Source organism: Thermobia domestica, chromosome 2 (assembly GCF_964235325.1).
Source record: "Thermobia domestica chromosome 2, izTheDome1.hap1.1, whole genome shotgun sequence".
In the NCBI taxonomy this organism is placed as follows: domain Eukaryota; kingdom Metazoa; phylum Arthropoda; class Insecta; order Zygentoma; family Lepismatidae; genus Thermobia; species Thermobia domestica.
The window spans coordinates 337,106,575-337,122,261 of record NC_137455.1 but is presented as its reverse complement, the minus strand read 5'-3'; the positions used below and the strand labels follow the sequence as shown (position 1 = coordinate 337,122,261).

At 34.5% G+C, this 15,687-nt stretch overlaps 1 protein-coding gene across 3 annotated transcripts in view; it reads left to right on the top strand.

Moving 5' to 3' along the window:
* The window catches only part of LOC145678730 (eukaryotic translation initiation factor 4B-like), a 96,655-nt gene extending 82,471 nt beyond the window's left edge, over positions 1–14,184 (top strand). For all 3 annotated transcript variants that reach the window (XM_081749176.1, XM_081749175.1, XM_081749174.1), the window contains 2 exons: positions 842–935; positions 13,222–14,184. In XM_081749176.1, coding sequence (XP_081605302.1) covers positions 842–935; positions 13,222–13,284 — 157 coding nt within the window. In that variant the 3' untranslated portion in view covers positions 13,285–14,184. The remainder of the gene's footprint in view (positions 1–841; positions 936–13,221) is intronic.
* Positions 14,185–15,687: the final 1,503 nt, after the last annotated feature.

The following is a 15,687-nucleotide window of genomic DNA, read 5'->3' as shown; positions in this document are numbered from 1 at the left end:
TTCCATAGGTTACCTTATATAGACACTTGTATGTCTGATATATCTTTTCCCACATTATAAATCCCATGTCCTCTTACCAGTTCATACACTACAAATACCTTTAAATAACAGTTTCATGAAGACTCAACATATTGCATAATAAACAAATTAATCCTTCTTCTTGAAGACATGTTCTATTTTCAGTTGCGCTTTTTGCCAAATATCAGTTTCCAAATCACTGCAAGTTTGCAGCAAGTAGTAATGGCAGAATAGCTCTGATGCGGATGATTGGTGTTGAATAATATTCGAAATATGTTGACTGGTAGTTTTATTTATTGTGTTCTAGTTATTTTATTTGCACTGAATACCAGTAATATCGACTAGTAGTGGGACTAACCATCCTAAATCAAAGTATCCGTTGTGGTAGATATTCACAATCATTTATTTTTATTTAATTATCAGTAGGTGAAGCTTGAAGAGTAAAGCATCAAGAATACAAGAAAAATGGTAATGTCTTTATGTAAACTTACACTGTACTGCATTCCCTCGGCAAGCAGAACATGCGCAGGAATAAGGTTTACCCACAATCAAATTTTTGTTATTCTAACATTGTTCCATATCATCTGGCAGTAAGTGCAGATAAAATAGTGCTATATTTTATCTCGGTTAAATATTTAAGTGGGTGGTTTGTCATAGTGGTATGATTTATCGCAATACTATTCTATTCTTCAAGTATTCTATTATGTAGAATAATCACCATTTTTGTACTTGCATTTGTTATAACGAATTAGCAGTGCTTAAATATATAATTCGTTTGATACTGTATGATTAAAATGGCTAAAGCTAAGGATCTGTTTTACAGAGAACGTCGGAGAGATCGAGAACGAGACCGAGATAAGGATCGAGATCATGCAGATGTATCCCGAATGCCAAAATATGAAGAGCGGCAAGCGCCGGTGAGTGTTTTTCATCTTTTCTTTCTTTTGTTGGATACAGATTTAAATGTAGTTTGAAGATTTTTTTTTTAAATGCAAATTCTGCCATAATTTGAAAATATTTTAATCAGTTTGTATTTTATTATTACCTTGAGTTAAGGAAGATAGTATTGTATTCCTTGTAAATCAATATTTAGGGATCAGTTCACTGTAAGGTTAGTAAGAAAATTAAATAACAGAATATGCATTTTATGTGAGTGGTATGATGTATAGTCTTGTTCAGAAAACACCTGTCCACTCTCCTCTATGAAAAGCCGTATACTCTTACCTACAGTTGGAATTAAGTGAAATATATGAATTTTTTTCGGCCAATTAACAACTTTATTTAGAAATAACGTATTTGAGTTTCCTATGTATGGTTTTCAGAATATCAACTTCTAAAGCAAGATGTTGGCCAATATTTTTGGAACAATACTGAGTAAATATTAGCAAAGGTCATTAGATAACAACAAAACCAAATGGCTTTCGTAATTGTTTTCTTACTTATAATCGTGAATGGAAACATATGGGAAAATAACCATGATATAACCACACGCACTAAAACAGTAATCTCTTCCGCTAAAACCATCTGATAGGAAGGCAAAGCAGCAGGGAGAAAAGAAAAAAGAGAAAATACGAGCTAATCTTCCTTAGCATACATCTCCGTGATACGGATAAATCTTTTCGTGTAGTCTAAAATATATATATACAGTATGTGTTATTACGGGACAGAACTAACCCTTTTACAGACAAGGAGAGTCTTCTTTACTCACATCGTTTTAGTAATTATTCTTAATGGACATAAATTATTCTCAGTTTATATGTATTTAGTATAAAAAATACTTCTGCGCTGTGTGAAAATAGCTCTGCGATACAGTAGACGAGTACTGCAAATTTAAAATAGGAACAAGTGTCTGCAAGACACTGCAGACAACCATTGCAGACTTTTTCAAAGAAATTCGTAAATTATCGTGATTGGTGAATTTTACCTACATTTTCAGTGCTTATAATAATGTTGCATGTTTTGTGCTAAGTTTACTTTCCATACACTTAGTGTGTGAATTATAGGGATTTTACAGGGAATTACTTCAACTTGAGAAGAAAATTACCATACCTGAAGTATATATTGTACAGTACACACCCATACAAAAGACACATCCCCCAGCAATTCCAACGTTGAACACAGTATTTCGATGTTAGCTTATATTTACATTTCTAACTAATATAGTTACTATATGTTGCATACAGTTACCGCATGAGCGTACCGGTGAAATTTGTGGAACTTATCTGTAATGGAGACGTCATTTACGTACAAATAATCATGTTTCATTGATGTCTTATTGACAGGTTTTACTGTATTAAAGAACAAAAGAAAACTGTGACGCGTGTAAGTAGGCGCCATGTGGGAATTCTGCAGTCTTGTGATTGTGTAACAGAGCTTGAAAGTAGTTGAACTAGTACAAGATGTAATCAAAAAGTACGGTGAATGTAGTTCTACAGTGCCATACAGGGTCTTCCAAAAGTCCTGCAAAAAAGTAAAAAGCTGTAACTTTGTAACCATTTATTGTATTTGTACAAAACTTTTAGTGGACTTGTAAGAAAGTGTAAAATTTTGTTTCCAAGCATTTTTTCAACACCAAACCGCCAGCTGAGCACCATTTACGTTCAAACATTGCTGAAGTCTTTTCGGGAATCCAGGAATGGCATTTCACAAAACTCACTTCTTATGTCACAGTCTTCTTCCATCAATTCCTGTACAAGTTTTAACTTGTAAGGCTTTGCCTTTATTTTCATACGAACGATATTATGTAGCGTTGTCATTGGCACTCGCAGCTCCAAGGATCTGCGTTTCAACGATTTCTTTGGACTTCGCAACACGCTTTTCTGCACGGACTGAATCACATCAACACTTTTTGTTGGTTTTCCGCTATGAGGCAAGTCCAAGACACTTCCGGTAGCTAGGAACTTATCGTACCATCTCTTGATACTTGAACCTGCAGGTGGTTGTTTCTGATATTTTTGTCGGAATTTTCTTCTCACCAAAACACTAGATTTTAACTCACAAAACCACGCCACACACTGCGCTTTCTCTTGAGTAGACGCCATATTTATCACGTGATTTGCGGGTATGAGTCAACGTTTACATCCGCTCATTGTTGCCAACAAAAATTTTAACATTTCCACTAAACATTACAAACAAAATTCAAAATTGTAAGTAGTACTTTCAAAGTTACAGCTTTTTACTTTTTTCCAGGACTTTTGGAAGATTCTGTATATCGATAGTGAATCCCTTTCAACTAGTAAGCCTGGTAGCCTAAACCTTTGGTACAGTCATTGTCGAGTTTGAACGAGTTGTGACGTGCTTCCAGAGGCAGAAAAGTGAGGACATTTGAAGAATGTCTGTCGCGCGCCAACATTAATCTTTGTTCTAAGCTGCAAAAAAGTACCAAAGAACCTCACGAAATGTCAAAATCAGTGTATGGCAATGAAGCGGTTTCATTGAAGACTGTTTACCAATGGTATGAGCGATTCAAAAGCGGCAAGGAGTCGGTTGAAAACGAGCAACGATCGAGACGTCCTCCGACGTCAAAAACAAGTGCAAACGTGCAAAAAGTGGCACAAATGATTTGTTCAAACAGGCGAGTGACTATTCGAGAGCTTCCGAAGAACTAAATGTCTCGTATGGGTCCGTGTAAAGCATTTTACCGCCGATTAAATGGGCAAATGGCTTTCTTCTTTGTGCCAACCCTTGCTTTTGATCCGCGAGATTTTGGCTAATATATAACACCATGCGACTTCTGGCCCTTCCCAAAAATTAAAACCGTGCTTGAACGAAAACGTGTTGTCACCATTTCTGATATTGAGAGGACCTTGACAGAGCAGCTAAACACCCTCCCAGAAATGCTTCCAGTCATGCATTCAACGTTAAGATAAGTGCATTGTTAGTCAAGGACACTACTTTGAAAGAGATTAAATCAAATTCCATGTAAGCTTGTTACTTGGTTTCTAATAAAATTATTCACCGTATTTTTTGATCACACCACGTAAGATAGGTGGGTCGGTAAGGGTGGAAGAGAACAAAGGAATAATAATTGAGAACAGAAAAGTATATGCGTAGAATTTTATCTTCTCAGGTCAGCCCAGGACAACGAAGTCAACAATTCAATTGGTTTGACGCAGCTTTCCTATTCTGAGCCAGACTTAGTTTCCATGTACTTTTAATTCCATAAATCTTATATTATTTGCTAAGTATATTTCAGTCGCAGCCTTACTCTAGTGTTTTTCCTTTCATTCCCTCCATACCTAATATGATAATTCCTCCATGTTTCATAATGTGCTTGCTTAATCACCCTTTCGAAATATTCTTCAGTATACCCCTTTCTTCTCGTACCATTTCCAATACTCTTTCATTTAATACCTTATTCACCCATCTAATTTTCAGCGTTCTTCTATACTTCCACATTCTCCATTTTATCTCTTCTCTTAAGAGTCCATACAGCACAATACTTCATCCATATGCTTTCATCTGCGTTTTCTTTTGTCAGTGTTTCGGTTTATTTTTATTTTATTATTATTTTAACTGTGCTTTTCGCCTGAGCTAATCTGAATTTTACACCTTGTTTGCACCTATTATCACTTACTATTTTACTCCCTAAATAACACAGTTCCTGTACCTCTCCCACCGGGTGATCTATCCTGCTTCTTGTTTCTTTCCTTGTGTGCATGATAGCTTTCGTTTCATTCTTGTTGACCTTCATGTTGAATTTGCTGCTAAGTTGCATTTCATTCAGACGTACCGTTAATTTTTTCACTGTCCGCAAGCAGCACGATGTCGTCCACTAATCTAAGCATATGTATTTTTGTCTGTGTACAGTTATTCCTGGGCTATTGAGTATTTAGTTTCTTTTATTGCTATTTAATATAGAGAGTAAATAAAATTGATGACAATGATGAAGGTTTCCTACCCCTTCTGAGTTTTTGCCTCTCTCAATTCTTGTCTTCTGTTCGTTGTATAGATAATATATTATTTATCACTCCTTATAAAGTGTTCCTGATTCCTTCAGAACCTTAAAAATTTTGTTTCATCCTACAGTATCAAATGCTTTCTTCAGTTTCACACATGCTGCAAAAGTTGCTTCTGCTACTCAAATTCTTTTTTCCATTAACCCTCGTAATGTAATTATTGCTTCCCTCGTACCGGCGTTCTTCCTGAAACCGAACTGATCGTCTGGTAGTTATTCTTCTATCTTCGCTTCCAATCTTCTGTAGATTATATCTGTTGAATTTTAAAGCATGAGTAAGCAAGCTTATTGTCAAATTTCTCAGCACTACTGTCTTTGGTATTGTCACTATTTTGCTCTTTTGGAAATCTGGAAACATCTTCCCTTCTTCATTAAAAAAAAAAAAAAAAAAAAAAAGGTAAATTTATACAACCTGTTCTGAACTTCCAATTCCGCACTTGTACGATTTCTGCTAAGTACCTGAGGCTTTCCACTTTATGTATACCTGAAACTTTTTCATATTGTAGATATTGAATTGTTTGTCGTTCTCTAATCTTGAATATAAAGTCTCCTCTTTCTTTTTCTGCTTTCTCCAAGTTTGCCAATTCCTCTACTTGCTTGTAACTTCCATAGAGCGTTTCTAAATACCCCTTACATGTTTTCACTTTATCTTCAGTTTCAGTTATAGGTATTACTTCTTTCTTCCTCTTAATCATCTTATAAGCTACATTTATTCTTCCTATGTTCGTATCCTTTCCTGTTTCTTTACATTATTGTCTTATCTGCTCCTCTTTGCAAGTCCTTTTTTGAATTGTCTAATTTCTTATTCTTTTATACCGTTCCTTAGCTACTTTGTTACTAATATTCTTCAATTTTAATAATGAATTATTATGGACATCAAACTATTACAAAAAGTTTTCACTCTTCCCATTTAAATTTCAGTTTTATGTTGCTTGCAATTTTTGTTGTCATACTTTGCTTCGCGGAACGGTGCAAACTTAGAGAGAGCACATCATATGCAAATTGTTTCAATTGAGCATATTAAACTCATACAAGAAGGTGATTGAATTATTGTTAAATATTCAGACCTGGTATTTCACCAACTTCCAATAGAATTTTTAATATCTTAAATGCGAAATTTTTGCTGGGAAGTCCCAAACATTGTCAAAGAAGAAAGAACAACAAAATAAACTGAAATATTCAGGGGGTTTATTTGCAGGGAATAGGGATCGTCAAATTAAATCATAAAATCATCACGATTAAAGTGTCTTTATCACTATATACTGACTTACATAGTGTGTGTGTTTGGAGTAGATCAATTGCATATGTTATTTTGGGCATGTCAGATAAGCAGTAATTACAATGTTTGAATAAAGATTATCTTCAAATACGGATGTGGACAAATTACTAGCAAAATTGACTTCTGGACAAGATATGATATTAGTTTCATCTAAAATATGACTGTAGTCTCGATGATGTCTCCCCTCTTTCGTTTATACTTGAGAGGTTCTGAGATCTGTTTTCAACCCTTATGGAGCAAGTTAAGTTCATTTTAAATATTTACCGTTATTACGGAGTAAGTGCATTATTTATATTAGTTTGCGCCACTTCACACTAAGGGGTACGTTAATTTGTACTTGTCTGCTTTATCTCGTGGCATACAACAACCATCGTACACAATATTAATCACCGGTACACAAGTCTTCCAAGTTGAAAATCGCTTAAAGAAGAATTGAGGAGGGTCTACTATCGAAGAGGAGCAAAGGTATGGGGGGAAGTGACAGTTACTTCTACGATTGGGCAAGACAAAGATTATTTCTTGTACGGAACGAACAAAAGTTAAAATGTTACTCACACAGCAAAATAAGTAACATTTGCAAAATTAGTGAAATAAGCAAAATTTGGAGGTAATATGTCGTGAGTGAATCATAGTGCGAAGGAAGTGAAAAAACCAAAAAGCATCTAGGCCCAGCGGAAGAGAAAATGCAGTGCAAAACGAAGGAACTGACAGAACAACAAAAATATGTTGAGGATGAGCATAACGTAAGTTTCAACAAACACGTGTTAGAGGATGTTTAAAAGTAGCTTGAAGGCACGGTGGCTCAGTATTAACCGAAAATTAATCGCAGCTATGACTAAGGAACTGCTTCATTGGGCTAAGTTATATCTATACTAGAGCATTCAACAGGGGAGAAAGAACAAATTTTAAAATTAATACTCTAAAATGCGAAATAACAGGAAGCAATTCATTAAAAATATATATTTCAGATAATCTTTTGTTTCCATTTTATTCCTCAGCTACATCAAATATGTATCAGATGTCTTTCCTTAGTGTTCAGTGATAGAATTATCATTTGTGCAGGGGAAAAATATCTCAATAGGTAAGACTTAACTTCAGCGCAAGCTTTGAAAACAGAATGCATAGTACTACTTGTATTTTTTTAAGAAGGTCTAAAGTGCTATTTCGGCGTATAGATAAAGGAAATCCATGTTGTAGAAAAAAAAATATATAGAGGTCACCAGAGACTGTGTGGTAACAAAAATTAACGAGTAATTTTCATCTGGTGATGGAATATTTATGCAAGATGACACTCTTGTCACTAATCAATAACTGAGAGTTAGGAACTTCTGTTGAGGGGCATTTCTGCTGTCAACAGCCCAGACAAGAACACGAACGGCCGAAAAATAGTCCAAACATTAACTCTGTTGAGTCATTTTGACACGAGCTGACATCACAATCCAAGTTAAATAGCCCACGACAAAAACCTAATTGATAGAACGCCATCTTACCATTTAGAAAGAGGACCAGAATTTTCAAATTTATGCAAAACATTGATTGAAAGTATGCGAAAAGATTTAGTTTTAATTGTAGACAAGGAATGGTTTATACCAAGTACATGTATTATATAATATCAGTGGCTAGTCCTATATGCACTTAAACATGTAGAAGGAAGACAAGGTAAGCTCATGCGCAGCCTGTCCCTTCGCGTGACGTCACCTTCGACATCAAATTACTGACTCTCCGAACAAGATACCATAGTCGCACCCTCTCAGTTGGCAGGTTGTTAGCTGTATTTGTTAAAGATTTTCTACGTTTCCTTTGTTTTTTTTTAAAAAAACATTTGGTTAATTTGTTATAATTTCTATGTGTAAATATTATTGTATATTTTGTACTGTACATATTGTGTAAGTAGAACTCATTGTTACATTGAGTTGGAAACTATAAGAATGCTCTCACGCGCTATGTACGGCTGTTAAATGAACACACGAAATAGAACAGTTGTTGAAGAGAATATCATTTCCAAAGCAGGAAGATTTATAGCAATTGTAGAACAATAGAGGCATAATTTTGTCATCTGCGGTTGGGCCCAAGAAGTTCGTAGATCAACACCCTGGTTATGCTAGCTATAGTTTTATGAATTAATATCTATAGGGTCATTCCATATGAAATGACCAAATTTGAAACTAAAATGTGGCTCATATGCTTTAAATTTTATTCAAATTTTGTACGTGTTGTGGTGCTCAAACCTAACACACCTGTAAAATGTTACAACTCTACCTCAAAGGGAACTGCTGTAAGAACCATTCGAAATTTGGGGGTTTTGTGCAAAAAACACCTAAGTCCGCCTTCGACTTAAGGTACTGAAACAGTTAGATCTCGGCAGATGTTGAAGCTATGTGAAAATGGTTTTCACTAAAACAATCTTAGAATTTGTAGCAATTAAAACATTGTAGTAATGAACTTCCCAAGTGGGGTTAAGCATATGAATTTCACGATGAAAGATTAAAAAAGAAGAAAAAATATCAAAATTTGGCAACTATTTCTGAAAAAGGCCCACCTAACACCAACCTCAAATTTTCAAAATAAGTAGCTGTGGAGTTCCTCTTCAACGTATACTAAAATTAGGAGGGTGTTTTTGGTATATTCAAGAAAAACAAGTTATGAGGCAATGTAAATTGAGGGCGGATTTAGACACTTTTTGCACAAAACCACCAAATTTTCAATGTCTGTTTCCAATTTTCCTTGTTGAAAATGTTTATAATTGTCAAAACTGAGGTGATTTATTAAATGAATTGTGCCAGAAATCTGAAACTTCAAATGCCATTGCTGAAAGGACTCAGATTCTGTCATTAGTTCCAAAATCATGAACTACTTTGAAAACTGTTGAAACATTTCAAACAATCGAGTATCTCGTTCGTAAAGCTCAGATCAGAAAGGAGCATTGTATTTTAGCCATACCTGGTTCTAAAAAAGGATATAATATTCCTGCCGACACCTTTAATTTAGTCACAGAATTTTACAACAGTGATGAAGTGCCCTGAAATGCTGGATTGAGTGTCAGTGTCAGTAAGCATATGAATTTCACCATCAAAGAGAAAAAAGAAGAAAAAAATGTCAAAATTTTTCAGTTATTTCTGAAAAAGGCCCACCTAACATCAACCTCAAATTTTCAAAATAAGTAGCTCTGCTATTCCTGTTTATCATATAAAAAAAATAGGAGGGTGTTTTTTGATGTGTTGAAGAAAAAAAAAACATAATTCAAGTCTCATATTACCTAATTTTCTAGTAATACGACTTGCATGGCTTTTTTTTTTTTTTTTTTTTTTTTTTAAGTAGGAACTCTCCCTTAAATGTAATTTATAAAGTTATTTTAAAACAATATGTGCCTATTACGCAGCCTATATAGTGCTGTTTGATTTAATAAAAGAAACACTGAACAATAGTGAACTATCGTTATATAATACACAAATAACATTTACATTTTTGGTTGATTGTAAGCAATTCGAAATATTGAGCCTAAGATCTCTTATCACTAATTTTAAAGAAGGTCTTCTCTGTAGCTTGTACTTCTTCAGAAATGCTGTAATTTCTGACAGTACCAGTTGAGATACTGGGTACTCCAATATTAATGATGCAGTTTTCGTATGGAATCCAGCATGTGTCAGGTGTTTCTGGCCAGAAAAACATTTTCGTGAGTCCATGGGGATTAAGGAAATTCACATTAATCACGATGTTCCTGTGAATTTTCAGCTATTTTTCCAATCCACCATTTCTCTTCAGAAATGCATGCAATAAATTGCTCATATGAAAGATTAATGTCTTTCGATTTTGCTCAAGTATTTAGAGTGAATGTTGTCTTTGAAGAAGATACGCGACTGACTTCAAGTTTCAACAAGCTGGTGTGTTCCTAATGATGAATTTCACGCGTCCCTTGCAACTTTATAGTTTTTCCAGTCTCTTTTGAAGCATTGGACAAAGGTTTCCAACATATTCCAGCATGAAAAAGCGTTTGGTTATAGTTGGTTATAGTTTGACATTGGTTGTACTTTGAGAAAATTCGAAGAAATCGACAACAGTAACAGTCCGGTCATCCAGTGGCCTCTGTAAACTAACACGTCTCGATCGACATTTCAGCGTCTCAACTATGTCATAGCAAACACTTTTGCCGTGACTTGTGGCAAAATAGTCCCACTCTCAAGTGAGTCCAAAATCACTCGTGCAGGCATAAGTTGGCAAAGTTTTTTTTTATTTTATAGCCTTTATATCGGGCTGCTGACCCATCTCCAAAGTAGATAACGTGTTTAATTTGAGGAAAAACATCGTTAACATACTTCAAACTTGGAAAACATAAAATGTAACTGTATCGTGCTTTAACATATCACTGACACAACATAATGAAACATTTGATAACAGAAGTTACAGGATCTCTTAGGATGTTGCGTTTAAAAAGATTAGAATGTTGCACAGTTGAGTTGAATGTTGGTCTAGTGCTACTCTTAAACTTCATCTTGAATAATACGGGAGTAGTTTTAAGCAAAATCAACTATAATTAAGCATGATTTGTCATCCAAAGTCTCTATTGCGTGTATTTGAAGTAGTTGCTCTGGGATTTGGCTATGAAGTGATGCTGCACTAGTTTATTTTATTCCCACCAAAATCTCAATGAAGTCGTCTGTATCTTTAATCATTGTCTCCATTTGGGTTCTGTCAGTTTGAATCCATTGTTTGTAGTTATATCTTATGAGTGAGTCAGTTCTTTTAATGAACGAACGAGATACTCGGTTGTTTGAAATGTTTCAATAGTTTTTATAGTCGTCCATGATTTTGAAACTAATGACATAATGCGGGTCCCTTCAGCAATGGTACTTGAAGTTTCAAATTTCTGGCACAATTCATTTATTCAATCACCTCAGTCTTGACAATTATAAACATTTTCAACAAGGAAAATTGGAAACAGACATGGGAAATTTGGTGGTTTTGTGCAAAAAGTGCCTAAATCCGCCCTCAACTTATATTGTGTCATAATTTGTTTTTCTTGAACATACCAAAAACACCCTTCTAATTTTAACATATGTTAAAAAGGAACACCAGAGCTACTTACTTTGAAAATTTGAGGTTGGTGTTAGGTGGGCCTTTTTCAGAAATAGTTGCCAAATTCTGATATTATTTTTTCTTTTTTTCTCTTTCATCGTGAAATTCATATGCTTAACCCCACTTGGGAAGTTCATTACTACAATGTTTTAATTGTTACAAATTCTAAGATTGTTAACAAAAGAAACACTGACCAAAGCTTAAAACCCACTTTTATTTTAAATTATAATTTGTAACATATACAGACATGTTAAGGAGACGAAACACGGAATTAATTGGGATAAGACGGAAGTATTGGAGATGGCGAAAAGTATGATAATAAGAAAGTGGAAAGAAGCAGATTGAGTAAAGAAGGTAGGAAGAGATAAACTGATAAACTGAACAGGAGGCTTACTTATTAATGAATTATGGCAAGGAAGTTTGGATAACATAGACAAGAAGAAGAAGAAAGAAAAAAAAGGCCCTTATAAGAACCAAAAATGGCGGAACGTGATTAGTTGGAAAGTGAACAAGAAGACTTACGGGATTGACTGAAGGCCTCAGCAAATAGAAGAAAAAAAGAAAAGAAAAAGTATAACAATGGCTATATATATATATATGTCTGTTAAAAGAATTTAAACTTTTTCATAACAATGACTATATATATGTTGTATTTTCATTTATTTAGTGTCTGAAGAAGGATATGTTAGATATCCGTAACCGTTACAAATTATAATTTAAAATAAAGTGGGTTTTAAGCCTTGGTCAGTGTTTCTTTTGTTAAAATAATCAATCGAAAGCCATGGATAGTCTTACTATTGTTTTAGTGAAAACCGTTTTCAAATAGCTTCAATATCTCCAGAGATCTAGCGGTTTCAGTACTTTAAATCGAAGGACTTAGGTGCTTTTTGCACAAAACCCCCAAACTTCGAATGGCTCCTACAGCAGTCCCCTTTGAGATAGAGCTGTACAATTTGACAGGTGTGCTATGTTTGGATACCACATCATTTGTACAAAATTGGAAGAAAATCTAAAACTCATGAGCCACCTTGATTTGTTGATTTCATATGGAATGGCCGTATATATTTCAACCCAATATATGTATTATTTGCCACTACCACTTTGTATATTGCTTTTGTAATAATACTTTTGGCATTAATTTGCTTATGTATCTCTGTGTATAAAAGAACAAGTCCTGACTGATTGATTGATCAATGCCCATGCCAAATCACTTAAGAACATACATAGGAATAAATGAACTAAACAAGCAACTGAAAAGCTCTTCCTCCAAAATAATATATTACAAGAAAATGAAGAAAATGGTGAGGTGAGAGAATTAAAAGTTCAGGAAAAAAAAAAATTATGCAAGTGGATTAGGCGTACTCACAGACAATAGGGTTGTGAGGAAACTTATTTCCAGTAATATAATAGACATCTAAAGTAGAAATAACAAATAAACATCTTAAAGTCAAGAGAAAACAGTAATTTCACATCAGGTTCCAAAGAGAATACACAACAAACAGACAGCGTTACTCCTGTCCCAAGTCTGTGTCGAAGGTGACGTCATTGCGCGAGTAGGACGCAAACACGTTCGCTGATGAACTTACGTGGTCTATTTCTACCATGACTTAGATTTAGAGAAATAAAAGTTCGTTTCTAGTAATATGTCGCATTGCCGATTTTGCTAATAATTTTTCCACGTCTTTATATATAGAAGGATAGCATGACAGATCATCGTTTATATATACATATCTAACGATTCTATTTTGTAGTTCTATCTAGCAATTAAATGCAAAAGTGCCTTATTACATAACGCAGGGCAATTAGAAAGTATATGATTTAACTCTAATAGTGTGTGTGTGTGTATACCTTATGTTATTCTATAATAAAGTTGCCTTTTCTTGTATATTTGCAGAACTTTGCTGCAACAAATAAGTTCGCTGTTTTGCCAGACGACGATGATCCGGGGTCCGACTAAGTTGTGTTTAAAATTTAAGAAGGATTTGTAGAATCATTTAATAATAATAATAATATTAAAATGAACTTTAGAGAAGAGCGAATATGTAAAGTTCTTCACTTCACTTTTTTTTTTTATGTTGAAGAAAAGAAGCATAATATGAACTGTTAAAACACTGGCCGTCGGACAGTATTGCCTGGTGTTTATCAACGATATAATAATATTGTTAAGTGATAATGATTAATTAATTGGAAATGGGATGTCATACGCAGTCACTTTTTTTTTTTTTTTTTTTTTTTTCGTGACACCGCTAAGCTCATAGTGAATACAAAAAATACTGCAAAGACTTGTACCATACATAATATAACGTCGTACTAAGAGCTAATTTAGTTTATAGATACCAGCAAAGGACAAAACTTTTTTCCATGGAAAAGAAAAAAAATGATGTAATTATAAGATTTCTTTCATTATCTTTTTATAACACTTGAGTGCACTCCTGATTGTATCACTAGGGACTCAAAAATATGGTTTATAAATTGTGCAAACATGTATGAATTGTACAGAAAAAATAATTATGTCCAGAATTTGTATAAAGTTGGTTTTTATCGACCACAAGTTATTATTTTTTGATAAATTTATGTACATGTCGAGTGCTTATATATATAGATATTCACTACTGTTCGGTGGAAGGAAGAGCGGCAGGTCCAGAGGTGTGTCTGTGAAGGGAAGATCTTAAAACGAGAGGAGAGTATTTAAAGTTAAGTGTGGCTCAGTCATTTATGATCCCGAGTTTACGTACGACATGTTTTCTTTTTTATTATTATGATTATTTTTGTTGCATCGCATAATGAGGAATTAGACTGGTAAGATATGTTTTTATTTACCAGTTTTGTAAATAAAGGCATCTGTAATATAAAGGAATCTAAGACTATTTATATTAAGCTTAGATCGCTCATAGCTTGTTTTAGTATAGAACTTAAGTTCAAATTAGTTTGGTCTTACTTGGCCTGATTCTTTTATTTTTTTTTTAATTAAAAGTTTTCAGTACAGTTAAAGTGGATGTAAGCAAAATATGCAGTAACAAAAACTGTGAATGCGTGGTAATATTGAGGCATGAAGGCTCAGTCAGCTCGCTTACTTCTGAAGTGAAAGGTCCTGTGGGCTGGATAACATTATGTCTGTGGGTTTCTCTCGAGGTTCTCCCGTTTATCCCACGGTTGTATTTCATGGTGTGCTAATATAGGAAGTGGCCAACTTATTGAACAGTAACACTGTGCTGCTGTATCTTTGTGATTAGACAGATCGACGATCGAATTAAGCAGATGATAGATTGACGATCGAATTAAGCAGGTGACAACTGGTTTTCATGTATCTTTATGATTAGACAAATCGACGATCGAATCAAGCAGATGACAACTGGCTTTACTGTATCTTCCTGATTAGACAGATCGACGAACGAATTAAGCAGGTGACAACTGGCTTGCTGTATCTTTTTGATTAGACAGATCGACGATCGAATTAAGCAGGTGACAGCTGGCTTTGTTGTATGTTTCTGATTAGACAGATCGACGATCGAATTAAGCAGATGATAACTAGCTTTGCTGTAGTAAATTTATTTTTAAAATATTACTGATCTACTCCATTTATTCATATAAAATTGCTTTGTCACTTCTAATAATATCCTTATCATCTAAAATTAGGAAAATTAGAAAATCTTAAAGAAGAAATGAAACAAAATAATCTAGATTTGGTAGGCGTTTGTAAAGTTAGATGGGAAAGTAATGGGGTGTTGAGCAGTGAAGGATATAGAATGTTTTACTCAGGTAATGAAAAGGGCGGTCATAATGGCGTAGGAATAATTCTTGGAAAGTGCTTAAAGGAGAAGGTATGGAAAGTAGAATTTATTGATGATAGAGTTATGATGTTAAGACTTAAAGGGAAAACGAAGGATCTAGGGGTGGTACAGACATACGCATCGACGACTTCGCATGCAACTGAAGAAGTAGAGGAAAATTATGAGAAAATAGAAGAAATTATAGATAGGGAGTAGAGGGGTGCATGCGTAATTCTAATGGGAGATTTCAATGCAGTTGTGGGACAAAAACAGAAAGGTAGTATCGTAGGCAAATATGGTTTAGGCGAAAGAAATGAAAGGGGAGAGGGACTGGTGAATTTCTGTAGACAGAATTCACTAGCAATTGGGAACACTTGGTTCAATCAGCACAAGAGAAGAAGATATACATGGAAATCACCTATAGACGGCGGAAGATATCAGATAGACTATGTTATGATTCAGGACAAGTATCGAAATAGCTTAAAGAACGCGAAGACCCTTTCCGGGGCTATTTTCTCTGATCATAATCTTGTGCTGGCCAAAGTAGATATTCAACTGAAAAATATAGGCAGAAGAAAAGTAGGCAACAG